Source organism: Jaculus jaculus, chromosome 11 (genome assembly GCF_020740685.1).
Source record: "Jaculus jaculus isolate mJacJac1 chromosome 11, mJacJac1.mat.Y.cur, whole genome shotgun sequence".
In the NCBI taxonomy this organism is placed as follows: domain Eukaryota; kingdom Metazoa; phylum Chordata; class Mammalia; order Rodentia; family Dipodidae; genus Jaculus; species Jaculus jaculus.
In genome coordinates, this window is record NC_059112.1 from 50,307,118 (window position 1) to 50,324,265 (window position 17,148).

A 17,148-nucleotide genomic window follows, 5' to 3' on the forward strand; every position below is an offset into this window, starting at 1 on the left:
TTTTAGTATTTTAGTTTGTTTAGGATTTTAGTTTGCTTAGGATTTTAGTTTGTTTGTTTATTCACTTTTTGGAGTGTGCATGTGGTATAGTACACAGTGTGTGCTTTGCGTAGGTATAGTGTATGAACACGAGTGTGTAGATGCATGTGCCCCATGTGGAAACCAGAGGAGAATGTCATTCTTTCATGTAGATACCTTGAAGTGGAGTCTCCTTGAAACCTGTAGGTGACATTTCTTCAGTCAGATTTGCTGATCAGCTAGCCCCAGTGATTCTCCAATCTCTGCTCCCCATAAGACTGTGGTTCCATGTATGCATATCCATCTTTTGCTTCTTACATGGGTGCCAGGAATGTTTGAATAGCAAAGAACTCTTACCTGCTAAGCCAAGGATTTCTTATGGGGTTTCTTCTGTCCCATGCTGGTGGTACATTTCAGTGTGATGGACACAGAGCATTGCAAAGGTTCTTGCTGTGACTGAGGGACAGTGGCAAGGAGTCTGGGCAGAAGGGAGGCCTAGCTGTGGCCTGGCCTCATCATCAGTTATGGTGATCCTTTGGCAGGGACTTCCCTGTCTGGGTCATCAATGTCTCAAACATGCCTCCATAGTAGCTCGGAGGAAAAGATGGCTCTCGATTTTTGTTTGTTTGTTTGTTTTGGTCCTAGAGTTATCTGAGAATTTGAAAATGTCCAAAATGCACATGAATAGAAAAGTACAATTTTTCATAGCATTTCAGTTTTAACATACTGCTCAGAGGGGGGACGAGAAGGATTTTCCATGGTAAGAACTCTTAGACCAGCTTCATTTCAAGACTCATTTGTAAAATGTTATGCAAATGTGTAGTTACTGGAAATTTAATCATATTTGTGGTTCCAAATAAAGATGAGGGGTCCCAGTGTAATGCTTTATCAGTGATTTTTGATGAGTGGCCTGTAGCTTGCTGGGAAATGTTAAGGTGACTTTTGAGAATTTATGAATTCTATAAAAATGACCATCCTCTGGTTCTGCATCTGCCAACAATGAATCAAAAACACACGTCCTTCTTCCCTGTTAGCCTGACGCACAGATTCAATTATTTTCCCTCCTGTTGGCAAGTAGGGCTAATATTGTGAGACTGTTACATCTAGGTATAGTAATTTATAAGTATACATAGTCCTTTTTTTCTGAATAGGCACTTTACATTTTTACTGAAAAAATAATTTAGCTATTTTGTATCTTTTCTTTTTCCCAGATATTGTCAGAAAAGTCGTACAGAAGAAGTTTGATATCTCAGTTGATTATGAACAGGTAACTTTCGGTTGATGTACTTATTAGCAAAAAGAACAAGTATGAGAAAAATCTTGGATGACTTGAGCACAGCTCTTTAAACATCCATTATTTAATCTGTAATTCCAGTAACCTGTTTCAACTAAAAACTTTTATGAGATATTGAAGTACCTTGTAGATTACATTTGAGTGACAGCAGAGATTTCAAAATTGGCACTTGAGAAAAAACAAGCTATATGTTATTTGAAAATTCACATTTCCTGAGAGAAAACATTAGGTTGTTTTTTTAGCTAAGGGAGGAGAAGGCCCTATCTACTAAGTGAGACTGTTTAAATTCCTAGAAACCATGACATAAGGGGTGCTTTAGAAGACAGATTTTTACACACAAAGCCACTCCCTGCCTGCACTGTGTTCACTGATTTACTGGGCAGAGGTGGAGGGACAGCAAGTGGGGATGAGGAAGGCAGCCAGCACTCAGCACATGGTGCAGGCAGGACCCCATGGGTCAAGGAGGAGGGGAAACAAAGAAATAACTAAATACAGAGAAGCATGCAGAAAAAACAGAAAAATAGCTCATTCTGACCACAGGCTCCCCAGAGGAAGTGACTGGGGCAGAGGGAGAAAGGATAAGGGTATGGGTCAGGTGGAACGTTGCTCTGTTCACATCTCAGGCTAGGGAAGCTATTGAGCTCAGAAGCCAAGTGTGATATAGACCCAGATCCTGGGAGGTGAGCAGTCAGGAGTTTAAGGGAGCATCAGGCAACTTTTGCTAATCCATTCTGTTTCCATCAGTGACCTGAACTGAAGAAGGGTCCTTTGATTTTGCTTTGTTGTCGTGTAATGCCCCGGAAACATGTAATGCCCAACTTTTGTGTTTAGTGTTAAGTGATAAACATTATGGAATCTGCCTATCATGTTCTTAGTCCTCAGCAAGGTAAGTAAGGTACATTGTTCTTTCTTTCTCCTTTGAGGATGGTGTCACAGTCAGAATGAGCTGACCAGCACACATCTGGATTGCTAAGTTTGGATATGTATTTACAAATGGCCCCATCATGTTCTCAGTTTGCAATAATTGATGCCCACAAGAATGGTGACGATAGAAGCCAGAGGAATGCCTTCTCAGAAAGCTGTTTGCAGTGACAGATGTCAGATGACAGATGAGGGAGCTGCATTGCCTCCTGTTTGCAGTGCTTGCTAGAACTCTGCAGAGTGCCTCCGTTCTCGGTGCCACTCGCACCATTCATATCTTCCAGATCGTTGTCCAGATTAGCCCATATCTCCAGCCAGATCCAAAGATTGCTACTTGCCTACATGCTTGAATGACCTGAGTGCCTGAATGACACAGGTTTGCCTGGGAGCAGGTAGTAACTGGAGTTTCACTTGGAGCTAGGCCTCAGGGGACAAGGTCCTGAGACCCTCTCACCCTGACCAACAAGACTGTCAGGAGCCTGTGAACTGGTGCAAGCTTCCCTGTCCATGGGAGACTCTTAGAGGAGAAACCCCTTTCTCTTTGGCTAGGCATTAGGTTTAGAGGTTCTGTATACTTGGGGTGACCTGGACATAAGTCAAGTCACATAGGTGGATCTGAGTGAAGAGAGGATGCAGAGCTGAGCCTTTTATAAACAAAGTGGGTCATTCCCCAGATACAAAATTGGATCACTTTTTGCAGTCTCCCAGGACAAGGGATTTTATTAAGCATAGGTACCAAGGAAGTGGGGAACCTCTACAGGGGACTTTCTTTCCTTCTTTCTTTCTTTCTTTCTTTCTTTCTTTCTTTCTTTCTTTCTTTCTTTCTTTCTTTCTTTCTTTCTTTCTTTTTCGGTTTTTTGAGGTAGGGTCTCACTCTAGCCCAGGCTGACCTGGAATTCACTATGGAGTCTCAGGGTGGCCTCGAACTCATGGCAATCCTCCTACCTCTACCTCCTGAGTGCTGGGATTAAAGACATGCGCCACCACGCCCGGCTTTAGGGGGCTTTCTGATTAGAGTCCCCTCTTCCTCAGGCATCCAGAGTCAGGGACTGAAGGCAGAGTCATTTATGTGGGAGAAAGCCCATAGGGAAAATACCCTATACAGTGAATGCCAATATAACACCTGACAGAGACTAACAGCTGTATCCAGATTGGCCCATGGCAAACTGCATAATAGCAGCTTCCAGATCAGCCTGTAGGAAGGGTGAGAGAGCTGATACATCCATGTACCAAGCCATGTACTGATGAAGGGCTGCTTGCAAGTTGGAAACAGTGCTATATCCTAAGTACTCTGACTCCCATGATTGCAGAGAAACCCTCTCAAGCACTGAGGTCAAAGGTTTCTCTGGAATCATGGGAGTCAGAGTACTTAGGATGTAGCACTGTCTGGGATAGTTAAGACTGCAGAACATTGATTGGCACTCTCAGTATCTTCACTGTGAAGTCAAACACCAGGAGTTAGACTTCTGCCCTGGGATAGTTAAGGCTGGGGAGCATGGGTGGCCATTCTTGGTATCTTCACCCTGGTCCACGGTCACTCTGCACAGTGACAAAGGAAGAACTGTCCAGGTATGTGACACTGGTGTAAGTGGAGCCCTCCAGTGGCCAAAGGGCCAGGCAGCCAAGCCAGTGGCTTTCTGGTGGAGTCTTTACCAGTGACCTCTTCATAAGGATGTTAAGAAACATTCGCAAGTGCAAATTTGTTTTTTCAAGGAGTAGTCTGATTTTTGGAAGGAAATAAGACTTTTTTTTTCCCTTTCAAAAAACCGCCTTGATTCTGCACTGTAAGTGAATGCTGAGAGTAGCTTTTTAAGTGTGTAGCCCCTTTCTTCCATGACTTCTTAAAATGCTTTTTCTTGAGGCTGGGGAGATGGCTCCATTGGGAAAGGGCTTTCTGTACAAGCATGAGGACCTGGATTTGGATTCTTAGTCCTTGTAGAAGTGCCTGCCATGCTAGTGTACACCTGTGATCCCAACACTGGGAAGATGGAAACAAGATCCAGCTTGCTGCAATGGTGAGCCCTAGGTTCACTGAAAGACTCTTTTCTCAAAAAAATAAGGTAGTGAGTGATTGACCTCTGATCTACACATGCATGTGCATAAAGTTCACACACACATGAATACACACACATACATGCATGTATAAAAATGCTTTCTTTTTATGGTATACCTCATGAATCAATATGTATGGCGCTCCATTAGCAGCAGTTCATGGTAAGGGTACAAACACTCCAGAGCCCCTCCTCCAAAATCTCTATGAAATAAAGACCAAGCCCTAAGATGGGAGTGTTGAAGTTACAGGCTAAATTGTGCCCAGAGTTCTTATGCTAAAGTCCTCACCACCTGTGTGTAGTTTGACATAGACTTTTAAAAGAGACATTTGGTAGAAATATAGTCATTAGGTCAGCACTGATCCTCTGATCCACTGTCCTTCTAAGAAGGAGAAAGGGCATAGTCAGTGATGCAGGAAGACTGTGAAGGTGAGAAGACCTCTGATAAGCCAGCGAGGGAGGCCCACAAGAAACCAACCCTGTGACACCTTGACCTTAACCTTGCCAGTTTCCAGGCCTGTGGGAAGTGTGTGCCGTGGAAGCCATTCACCTGTGCTTCCAAGTCCTGGCTCCTGGGGTTCCTTTGCATATGGTCATGCTTTATCTCCTCTCTCATCTTGCTCATCTCTCCTCTGCTTTTAGCTGCTTTGTCTTGGCTTCATTCATCTTATTCCTCAGGTATATGCTTTCCCCTGCTTGTTGCTTCCTCTGGTGACAGGGGACTCCCCGTGATGCTTTTCTAACCTCAGTTATGAGCATGGATTTGACACTAAGTGTCAAGAGGTTTGTGGGTTTGGAATTCATCTCCCTGTCTGTGAAAGATGAGTGGCTTAGCTACCTTTGTGTTTCTTCCCAGAGGGAGATGATACACAGAGGGCTGAATGCACACCGCTTTTCCACTCTACAGAGCTCAGAGGGCATATAGAGAGAACTGGAGTTTTACTGTGGTAGATACTGCTCTGAGTGCTTCACAATTATCCATTCATTTACTACATGATAAGACATTTAGAATAGAAAGATGTATAAATAATGTTACTTACTGCCATTTAGATTCCTGTTCTTTCCCAACTCTTCAGACACTGTAGAGGAAGGGGAACCTGGAAGTTAGTGGGGGTTTTTGTGGTTAAAGTTTATTGGTTTTGCTGGGTGTGGTGGTGTACACCTTTAATCCCAGCACTCGTAAGGCAGAGGTAGGAAGATTGCTATGAGTTCAAGGCCAACCTGAGACTACAGAGTGAATTCTATCTCAGGCTGGGCTAGAGTGAGACACTACCTTAAAAAAAAAAAGTTTATAGGTTTTATCAAATTACATATAGAAGAGAAGGAAGGAAGACAGTTCATGCCCACAGGCATGAGTGGGGTTTCTAGAAATGGGGAAGCCCAGAACTTAAGAGAAAGAAAGAATGCAGAGCTCTTGCCCAAGGAAGCAAGAGGGGGTTTGAGAAGCCCCAAGTTAGTGGTTATAACCCATCCTGAGAGGTGCTTATTGTTGGTGGGTTTGTGAAATTGTGCCAAGTGGTATCAAGCCTATGGACTTTCAACCAGGAAGAAAGGATAGAGCTGTGCTGGATGTCCAGGGTGACCCTGGAGACATGTGTAGCTGAGCTGCTCCCACCCCCAGTATTTTGAATGCCTCACTTAAAAATTACTAGACTTGCCAGGCATGGTGGCACACGCCTTTAATCCCAGCACTCAGGAGGCAGAGGTAGGAGGATCACTGTGAGTTCAAGGCTACCCTGAGATGACATAGTGAATTCCAGGTCAGCCTGGGCTAGAATGAGGCCCTACCTTAGAAAAAGAAATTACTAGACTCAGGCCGGGAAGAGAGCTCAGTGGACAAAGTGCTTGTGGTGCAGCTGTGAGGACCACAGTTTGGGTCCCCAGCACCCATGTAAATGCTGGCTGGGTGTGGTGGCCCACCTGTAGTTTGTTCCAGCATTGTTAGGCAGAGACTGAGGTCACCTGGGACAATTTGGCTAGCAAGAATAGTACAATTGGTGAGCTCTGGGTTCAAGTGTGAGACCTGCTTTAGTAAATAAGTGGAGATCAGTCAAGGAAGACCCTGTCCTCAACCTCTGGTCTCTCTGTGCATGCACACCCCCACGTGTTCACAAATATGCAAACACATACACCCTTGCCGCACACAAACAACAACAACAAAGAAAACTTATTAGAATCATGATCATTGTTCTTTCTGATCTGTGAAGATCTGCCATCTAAGGCAATATTTGTATACTTTCAGATTTCTTGAAAAAAATTTCTTTAAATTATTTGGAGAATGACAGAGCCACCTCATTTTATTTCATCACAAAAGGATTTTTTTTGTTTATTTTTTTAATTTTTGAGAGCGACAGAGAGAGAAAGACTAAGAGAGAGAGAAAGAGAGAGAATGGGCGCGCCAGGGCTTCCAGCCACTGCAAACGAACTCCAGACACGTGCGCCCCCTTGTGCATCTGGCTAACGTGGGTCCTGGGGAATCAAGCCTCGAACAAGCGTCCTTAGGCTTCACAGGCGAGCACTTAACCGCTAAGCCATCTCTCCAGCCCCACAAAAGGATATTTTAAATCAACTATAGCAACCACAATGGCTTTGTTTCTCCTAATGCATAGATCACTAAAAGGGTGGTCTTATAAACAGCAAGTTTAGCTTACTAGAACATTCCTAGCCTCAACTTGACTCTCTCCTTGTCAACTGGTCCATCTCCCTCACTACTTGTCCCAGGTCTCAGGACCACTGTGGAGTAGTCGCTGGTTTGAGGTCATGGCTTCCATTCTATTAGTTTATCAGTTGATTCCATTTGGGTTGAGTAATTGTTGCATGCCAGTTCCTGCTCTGGGTACTAGGGAGGGAAAAGTGAGTGTCACCATCATAGGTCTTGCTCTGCTGGAGGTAGTATAGCACAGGAGAAGGCCATGAGGGGTCCAGTTCTTCTAAGTGGAATAAGTTATGTCAAATGGCAGGTACAGGGTTCCAAGGTAGTGTGAAAGAAGTGTATAGCAGCCCAGACTTCTTGGAGAAGGTACCATTTACATTGATATTTGAGTTTGGTTTGGAGATACTGTATGTGAGGAGGCATCATTGGGAAGAGAGAGGGCAAATGACACAGTCTTAGGACATTTGATAGAATGACAGCAAACAAGTTAGGATGGTCAAGAAGAATGCGGACATGGAGTCAAGATCAGGTCATGTAGAGCCAAACTGGGAAGTCTGCACTGAAAACAATGGAACCTCACTGAATCTCATCATAGAACAATGTGGAGGAAGTTGCCCCTAGCTCTGGGACTTGCTTCCCTAGCTCATGCAGATCATGTGGCTAGTGTGCTGGCACACACAACTTCCTCACTCTCCTTCCTGTGACTGCTATTATACTGCTTGATAGCCTTTCAGGAACACAAGTGAAAACTTTACAACTTGACTTGAAACACTTTCTCAGATACTCATGTTGTGTTCCTTTCATATTTCAGCTCTATCCTTGCTTTTTCTCTGTGGTTGTGGTTAATCACTCATGTGACTTTCTGTTTTTTTGATGCATGCTGCCTCTGCCACACACAAACTCTTCAACTGCTTTGACTTCCACAGCCAGAAAATGTAGTTTTGGCTCTCAAGGTAAGCTGTGTGTCTGACATCTGTTTCATGTTGTTTGTCTTGAGGCAGTGAGTAGTATTTTGATCTTATTGTCAAGATACTCTATAATATGCCCAAAGGTCAGACAAGATTGTATGAAGTGGCACATGTATGCCTATTCTCTCTTTCTTCCTCTCTTCCTCTCCCCTTTGCTTTTAAATATTTCAACTTTTTTCTCTTCAATATTTTAATCTTAATATTGAAGTGGATGTACTGAAGTGCCATATGCACCTGGCTTCATATGTGAACACTTGTGCATCAAGTTAAATTATTATTAGATACTGACTGTGAGTTGGGCACCTGGCTAGTTGTTTTCACAGTAAGATGTGTAAGTTCCCATTCTTCCTTGCAATATACTTGTAGAACTCCTGCTAATAGAGCACTTTCCAGGTTAGGGACCCAGGATCCCACTAGTGGGATATCCATGACTCTGATGCTTATGCTCTCTACAAAGTCATCAACATAACATGTGGATTAAATCAAGAGACAGGTATTGAAGCAAAGAAGGTGATTATTTAAAAAGTCAGCAAGATGAGAGAATTTGTCACCAAGTTCATTTTGTCAATAATTTAGAAGTGATTTACATACTTTCTCATAGCAGGTGGTCAGATGGTACTCATCTGATCATACTCTCCTAGTCAAGATGCTTTTAAGTTCTGCAGACATCAACAAAGATCGGCTGGTGTGGTGGCACACACCTTTTATCCCAGCATCTAGGAGGCAGAGGTAGGAGGATCGCTGTGAGTTCAAGACCACCCTGAGAGTGCATAGTGAATTCCAGGTCATCTTGGGCTAGAGTGAGACCCTGCCTTGAAGAACCAAAAAAAAAAAAAAATAATAATAATCATTATTTCCTTTGGCTGGTTGTGTCATTGGAAGATGGAAGATGCCACAATGACAATGTAGAGGGAGACAATGTCGAGGGAGTGCCCGCCCTGAAGCCCTCCTACTGATTGCAAGACTCATGGTAATGGAAGGGCACTTACTTCCCCCATCACTGTAGAAGAAAGGGGAGGATGAGATTACCAGATGGAAGTTGGATGTTACATCTGCTCTCAATGTGTGGCTTCACTGTGCTCGTCTTGACTTTTGCATCCATTGTTATCTAGGTGGCCAAATGCCAGCCTGTGATTTTCTGCCATTCTTCAGAAGTGTGACTTCATGCATGAATTACAATGAGATAAACTTCATTATTCAGTTGCATTGTTCCATGCATCCCAGAATAGAGACAGCAGTCATAATGAAAACCCACTTAGGTCCCATAATTATATCTGGAAGGTAGTAATGGCTGTTGGGAGACATAGGCTGCCAAGTCTCACCGGGTCTGCCTCATAGGTGGCATAAGAAGTTAAACTCAGTGAATGTCCACAATGGGGCTGCTATTCAGAAGGTACTTTCTCTTTAACCACATACCACCTCTAAATTTCATAGTGATCTGACAAGGGCCATGATGTCATTTTCAGTGTATGGACAGAAGCATGACTTGCTGACTCAGAAAGTCTGAGCCTCTGTTCTAAATCTAGATAGATTCTGTATTCTTTTGTGAACATATACTTTTCAGTAACTGCTCCCATCTAGATTGTTTAAAATCTTTAATAATTTCTCATCTATTTTCTGATATAAGGCACACTATATGCAAATGGTTTGTTATGCAAAAACTTACTGTACCACTTAAAAACACACAAAATACCTTTGAGGTTAAAAATAAATGGTTTTCCATTTGACCCTGCACTTAGCTTGCTGGCAACGGAAAGGAATACATTAGCCTTTTGCCCTATACATTCTAATAACTTAGATCTCTGCTTCCTTAGGGCGAAGAAGCTTCAAGATGGAAAATGATCTGAACACACATAGATATTGTGATACAGTGGTGAACAGGCTAAGACAGTGAAGTATGTACACCGTGGCATGCTCTCCTTCCAGCTCTGTGTCACAGTGTGTGCTGTTTCTTTCCTTTTCACTGGCAGGTTGCCTACTATGAGATTGGCATTCTCATCTGCGCTATCCTGGGATTGCTGTTCATTCTTTTCATGCCTCTCGTGGGCTGCTTCTTTTCTATATGCCGTTGCTGTAACAAATGTGGTGGAGAAATGCACCAGCGACAGAAGGAAAATGGCCCCTTCCGGAGGAAATGCTTTGCAATCTCCCTCTTGGTGATTTGCATACTTATGAGGCAAGTGGAATCTCACACAACAGCTTACTGCACATGTTTTAGAGTAATGTGGGATGTCTCCTTTTAACTCATAAGCCCATGAGATTTATTTATTCATTTATATTTGTGATCTATGTAATTTAGGCTGGTTTTGAACTTACCATGTAGCTCTGACTAGCCTGCATGTGTCGGCACACCCTGCTATACCCATGAGTTTAAAGTAACACACACACAAAAAAAATTAGTAACTACAAAAACAAAACAGGTAGGGACACTTCACGTATTTGGCTAGGATGATGATTCAAAAATTTAGTATAGTAAGGAAGCTGTCCTAACTTACTTGTTGGGCCCACTTTAGTAGTTTCCCCTTTTGCGGAAAAAGTTCTGGTCATTATTCACTGGCCTAAACCATTTACCTTTGGGGTGGACCCCTGCTGTGCCATGTGGAGCTGACACCATGCAGGAAGGTGGAGCCTGCCTTTCCAGCTGGTTTGTTAGTTATTCCAAAGTAGTGCTGATGGGTGCTAGAGTCCTTGTAGTTTAGAAATTTGTGAATACTGTTGAACACAGTTAACTTTCTAATAATTTCTAAATCGCCTTTTCTTGAACTTGTCTCTTATTTACTACCTTCTTTGTGAAGTCTAGAACACATTCATAATTTAGGATGCTTCTACTACAGTTCTTGGTGCTGACAGGAGTTCTGAAGTTGGTGGGCAGATAAGAAATGCACTGCTTGTAAAGTGAAGATGTTTTTCTGAATCCAAACTTATTCTCCACTGAAGAATGTCAATCAGGACACTGGTCCCCTTATGATTTTCAGTTATTGTTCCATATTTCGTCATGTATCCAATGAGTATTTCAAACTTAGCAGAAAGGAAGTGGATAGCGCCAAGATAGACCTGATGGATCCAGACAACAAAACAAGGCTGGCACTCAACATTCTGCTTATCTTTTCCAAACACCATGTTTGTTCAGTAGCTGTCAGATTTTTCATGTTTGAGTGAAAATAATTTTAAGAATTTAAACATAAACCTTAAGTCTTACTGGGAAAAGTTGTAGCTGTAAACCCCACATCTAGGTCCTTAAGTGTGTACCGTCTGGCTACGTTGCATGGCTTGGGGGATCTGTCACTAGAATGGAGCCTGTGCATTGAGAGACACAGCAACTCGACCCTGTTGTTAGGATACTGTCTAAGAGATGACATGAAAATGGCAGCTCACTGATTCTGAGTATAACCTGGCAACTGTGATTCAAAACAAAGGAGGGGGGCTGGAGAAATGGCTTAGTGGTTAAGGTGCTTGCCTGCAAAGTTAAAGGACCCAGGTTCAATTCCCCAGGACCCATGTAAGCCAGATGCACAAGGGGGCCACACGCATCTGGAGTTCATTTGCAGTGGCTGGAGGCCCTGGTGTGCCCATTCTCCTCCCCCAACACCTATTTCTCTCTCTCAAATAAAGAAAGATAAAAATATTTTTTAAAAACAACAAAGAAGGAGCCGGGCGTGGTGGTGCACGCCTTTAATCCCAGCACTCGGGAGGCAGAGGTAGGAGGATTGCCATGAGTTCAAGGCCACCCTGAGATGACAGAGTTAATTCCAGGTCAGCCTGGACCAGAGTGAGACCCTACCTCGAAAAACCAAAAAAAAAAAAAAACAACAAAGAAGGGAGGCACAAAGTTGGTTTTATTTGCATACAATGTCCATGGAAGGGCTGACAAGCAGGCTAGCAGGAAGAAGGAGAAGCAATGGTGGGTTATTGGGCAGAAGGAAGGAGCTTCTTGCTTGAGCTCAGCAACTTCACTCCTGTGTTAATGTCCAGGTTTGGGTATTATTTACTGAATTAAGCTAGAAATGAAACATGGACAACTGAGGATCCCTGTAAATGACAAACATCAAGGTATTAGCACTTGTTTCTACAGCAGGGATTATTTAAGCAAGACACAACTTCGCTGAAAATGGTGAAATAATAGACTGACCAGTGTTGTGCCAACAGGACCCAAGTAAATATGTTACTTCTATAGCAGTAGGTCACCTTGGGATTCTGTATGCTCTTGCTATGAACTTGAAATGTGCATATCTCTTGTCCGGCTGGCTGGCTCTCTGCATACATAACTTGACTCTCCCTTCACTCATTCTGAAAAGCGGTTTAGAATCTAGACAATGGAAATTCCAATTGTCTGTCTCTTTCCCCTTTGTGTTTGAAGTCTTCCCAGGGATACTTAGCCCCCTGCAGCCTGGTAGATACTTAACTTCTTCTTAGTGACCAAAAGAATGTCAGTTATAGCCAAAGGCCTGTCAGACTAAATGGGGTTACATTAGCATTCCCTGGAAGCCAGAGACTTAACAAGCTTCATTCATTCAAAGACTTGCTTCTCATCTGTATGCCCTAGACACCAAAGGTGGGATTCAGATCCGAAACTGTCATTTGAACACATTGCCTTTAGGGCTTGTTAACATTTAGCTACTTAACTAGTTAATCGTTTTTTATTGGTATAAATAAATATATTAGTTTCAGGAAAATTATCGTACCGATTTGCCTACCTCAATAAGTATTTACATACCTAATTATGGGTTTTCAGTCTTTTGAATGCAGTATGTACTTTATAATGGATTCCTTTTTGTTTTTTTTAAATATTTATTTATTTGAGAGAAAAAGAGAGGAAGAGGCAAATAGAAAGAGAGGAGGGAAGAGAATGGGTACACCAGGACCTCTAGCCATTGCAAATGAACTCCAAATGCATGTGCCGCCTTGTGCATTTGACTTTACGTGGGTATGGGAGAATTGAACCTGGGTCCTTACGCTTCACAGGCAAGCACCTTAACTGCTCAGCCATCTCCCAGCCCAGATTCCTCTTTTTTTGTTAATTTTTCCTTACTTATTTTTTATTAATTGACAAAGTTCCATAATTATATACAAAGTTCCATAATTATATACAATAAACCATGATAATTCCCTCTCCTCTCACTTTACCCTTCACAACTCCACTCTCCATCAAATCCCCTCCCCCTTTCAGTCTTTTTTAAAAATTTATTTTTATTCCATATGGACATACTTAGTATGTAAACAACACATGCTGGTGCCATCCTTTTCCCTCATCCCTGCCACTTTTCCAAGAGGCCCTCCTCATTGGGGATGCATGTCCACCCCATGGGAATTGTGGGTCATGCATTTTGGGGGCAGCAGTCAGTTATGGGGAAGAGGCAATGTCTCTGTGCATAATGTCCCAACTTGTAGCTCTAACAATCTTTCCATCCTCTCTTCTGCAAAATTCCGTGAGCCGTGCTGTGAACATTTTAAGTCTACTTCAGTGATGGGCTCTGAGGAGCCTCTGGATCTCTGCTTTGGTAGGTGTCGGGTATCCTCAGTGTCTCCTTCACCCTTTTGCAGATACCAGGTTCCCGGAGAAAGCAGCACTCTTGCTCATTTTCCCAGTTCCGCTGTGGTTCCAGCTGGGGCTGGGCGGAGTGCAGTGGGTCATTTGTCTCCTCCAGTACCACTCCCATTCCATGCCTCTGTGCCCCCTTGGACACACAGACCAGAATGCAGAACCCGGATCAGGGACCTGGGAGGAGCAGGGAGACAAGTTTGCTCAGTTAGTCTTAAATTGGTCTTCTGTTTGTGTTTCATGTAATTTGTTCTTCATTCTGAACTGCCTGAGTTATTTACCACATATATACACACACACACATACATACACACACATACACATGCATACATATATTTGCAAAATAAGAAGTAAGTATGAATTCCATTTATTTGTAAAATTAATGTGATGATTATCTTTGTTCTTCAGATGCAGACTCATCAAACAAATTTAGATATGTTTCTTTTGTTTTCCAAGTACACATTAATTGGGAAAATTCTTCTTTTTTAAATCCCTTGATTCTAATCTTTCCTACATATTCACTTAAAATGTTTTTGTAAGCATTTAGAATATTAATTTGAAAATCATCATTTATATTTCAGTACAATTGAAACAAAAGTGATGTACTGTTTTAGGTTGTGACAGATTTAAAACTAATTTGATTTTACCTTGTACATTGAATTTGTGTATAAATTACAAATAAGTCTAAATGAGAGTAGTATATGGGATTTTTTTTTCCATTTATTCAACTTAAGACAAGAAATTTAAGGATCTTTGCCTTGAGCTTCACAGTATATTGTAGCTACTTTGATGATGCCTCTTTGAAACCTCTTAAGCATCAGGAATTGAATAACAGCTAAACATTGTTTGCAAGTAATCAAAGCTTCTGGGAATGATGAAAAGCAGAGGGAAAGTGAAGACAGAGAAGAAAACACATCACAAAGTTAGAATACTAGGTAAAGAGAAGAGGGTGCAAATGCCACCCACAGTCAACAGCAGGGAAAACATGAAAGTGCAGGCGGAGCTCTCCCTGGCCTCCAGCTCATGTTGACCTCAGCAGAAATGGTTAACACTTTACATTGTGTGCTTGTGTGTCCATGTTCATGAGTGCGTGGTGTGCATCTGTGTGATGGCCAGAGGCCTGTGCTGGAGTTCTTCATCAGTAGCTCTTCACCTTATTCTTTGCGACAAAGTTTCTCACTGAACCTAGAGCTCATGGATTTGGCTAGACTAGCTTTCCCTGTCTACACTTCGCCAGTGCTGGGACTACAGGGGCATGTGCCATCTGGCCCTGCGTTTTATGTGAGGACTGGTGATCTGAACTTAGGACCTTTTGCTTGTGTAAGCACTTCACCCACTGAACAATCTCCCCAGCCCTTGATAAATAGTTTTTGATTATGATTTTTATTTTTTGGGGGGTTTTCAAGGTAGGGTCTCACTCTAGTCCAGGCTGACCTGGAATTCACTATGTAGGCTCAGGGTAGGTTAAACTCACGGCGATCCTCCTACTTCTGCCTCCTGAGTGCTGGGATTAAAGGCGTGCACCACCACACAGGGCTTTTGATAATGATTTTTTAAACTATTTTTTTAAATTTTTGTTTATTTTTATTTATTTGAGAGCAACAGACAGAGAGAGAAAGAGGGAAAGAGAGAGAGAAAGGGAGCGCCAAGGCCTCCATCCACTGCAAATGAACTCCAGATGCGTGCGCCCCCTTGTTCATCTGGCTAACATGGGTCCTGGGGAATTGAGCCTCGAACCGGGGTCCTTAGGCTTCACGGGCAAGTGCTTAACTGCTAATCCATCTCTCCAACCCGATAATGATTTTTTAAAAGTTTTTCAAAACCCAGGCACAGTACTTACTTTTCTTTTTTCTTTTTTTTCTCAGGTAGGGTCTCACTCTAGCCCAGGCTGACCTGGAATTCTCTATGTAGTTTCAGGATTGCCTTGAACTCACAGCAATACTCCTATTTCAAACTCAGCTAGGATGAAAGGCATGCACCACTATGCTTGCCTCTCTGTTTATTTTCTATTGGACTCAATTTTATTTATTGATTCTAACTCTTATAATGATATGAAGTTTGTTTAAATATTAGTTTTTACTAATCTATTTTTCATTTAATTCTTTTTTATACCAAAGATTTTAAAGCTCTTTTTATTTTGTTTCTGAGAGATTGCCCCATCTGTGTGGAGCACACATGAGGAGTGCTTTCTTTGTTAGAGCTTTTCCAAAAGGCAGCTATGGAATATGAGCTTTTGGGACCTAGACACATGTTTATATGGTTTGTCTGGGCACCAGTAGGAGATTGGGTTTCCACCTCCCCGTGGGCTGGTTCCACAGATGGGTTGCACTCCATGAAAAGCCAGCTTTCCCTTCTTGTGCACTTGTTACCTCTACATCTTTCACAATTTCCAAAAGCATATTTATGGAAAAAAAAAAAACCACTTTAACTTCTACTGAGTCTTTCTCAGTTTCTGAGTGCCTAATCACCTTTGCTTCTGTTGCCCTGGTGAGTTGATGTAACCCTGTCCCTGGGAAGCTGGCTGTCCTCAAAGTTGTTAGGATATGGTCATTAACTCCTGGCCTGGAAGCTAGAAGAGTCTAAGAAAAAGAAATGGAACTGTAGCATGCCTGAAGATCATGAGAGGTCTAGCTATTTAAAATTTAAATAAATTATAATAGTAACAGATCAGTTACAGACTAAAAACATTTATTTGGCACTCACTGGCTAATTTCATTGTCAGCAAAAATTGGTAGAAAAAAATTGCTTCAAATTTTAAAGGTTTAGTCAGTAAAAGCTTTACGTCTACTTATAAGCATATGTGTGAGGATATGAGTTTTGCCATAAAGCGTAGAAAATTTGTAATACCATTATGCCATAAAAATTCCCACCTTCTCAAAATTTTAGGACATTTCATTATGTTGCATAAAAGTATCTGGTTTCCATAAGTTAAAAGCATTATTTCAAGTGTCAGCAAAGGGCTATTCAAGGAAGGAAGTTTTACTCCCTTTTGGTGTTAGGTAAATTTCTCTTAGTAGCCCATACCCTAACAGTTCACTAGTGGTTGTTAAAGTACAGAAAACTTAATTCATATGCTTGTTTCTTTAGCACATAGCTCCAAACCATTTTGAGCCACTTGGCCATATTTGCACAAATATCATCCACAACTGATTATTACTAAGGCACAAAGTTGTCTTTCTAAAAACATTGAAATTTAGGATGGAAAGTGTGGGCTATATAAGATAGTCATTCTAAATGGTAGAGAATATTTTTTATCTACTTTCTGAGATGCTATCAGAAGGAGCCTCCAGAACTCTTCTCTCCTTTGTGCTTGAGGAACACTCATGCAATCTAAGCAGCATTGGGCCCAATTTATATAATGAGATTTAAATTGGCTTTTCCCAGTTACTAAATGAGGCTCACAAGAAAAGTGACTCTTCTAAGCATGCCCAACGACTTGCCAGAGGAGGAACCAGACACAAAAGCTATGTTCCTGGTTCTAGTATTCATCCCACTGTAACTTGTTAGCCACAAGAAGCCATGTTCAGTGCTTGGACCTGTATAATGCTATGCTGGGAAGATGGGTTTTAACTGACACTAGCTTTTAAGCAGGAGGAGTGTCCACTTTTATCTCATAATGTGGAATTCTTCAATAGCAAAATTAGGACAACTTGTCCCTCTACATTGTGTGTGTATTTATAAAGACCAAGAAACTGCTTTTGCTT

General features: G+C 42.0%; 1 protein-coding gene across 5 annotated transcripts in view; it reads left to right on the plus strand.

The window, feature by feature from the left end:
• The window catches only part of Prom1 (prominin 1), a 121,899-nt gene that overhangs the window by 43,169 nt on the left and 61,582 nt on the right, over positions 1–17,148 (plus strand). For 4 of the 5 annotated variants that reach the window (XM_045161859.1, XM_045161861.1, XM_045161863.1 and 1 more), the window contains exons 3-5: positions 1,230–1,285; positions 7,864–7,890; positions 9,876–10,081. In XM_045161859.1, coding sequence (XP_045017794.1) covers positions 1,230–1,285; positions 7,864–7,890; positions 9,876–10,081 — 289 coding nt within the window. The remainder of the gene's footprint in view (positions 1–1,229; positions 1,286–7,863; positions 7,891–9,875; positions 10,082–17,148) is intronic. The other variant, XM_004656142.2, reaches the window with a different exon arrangement.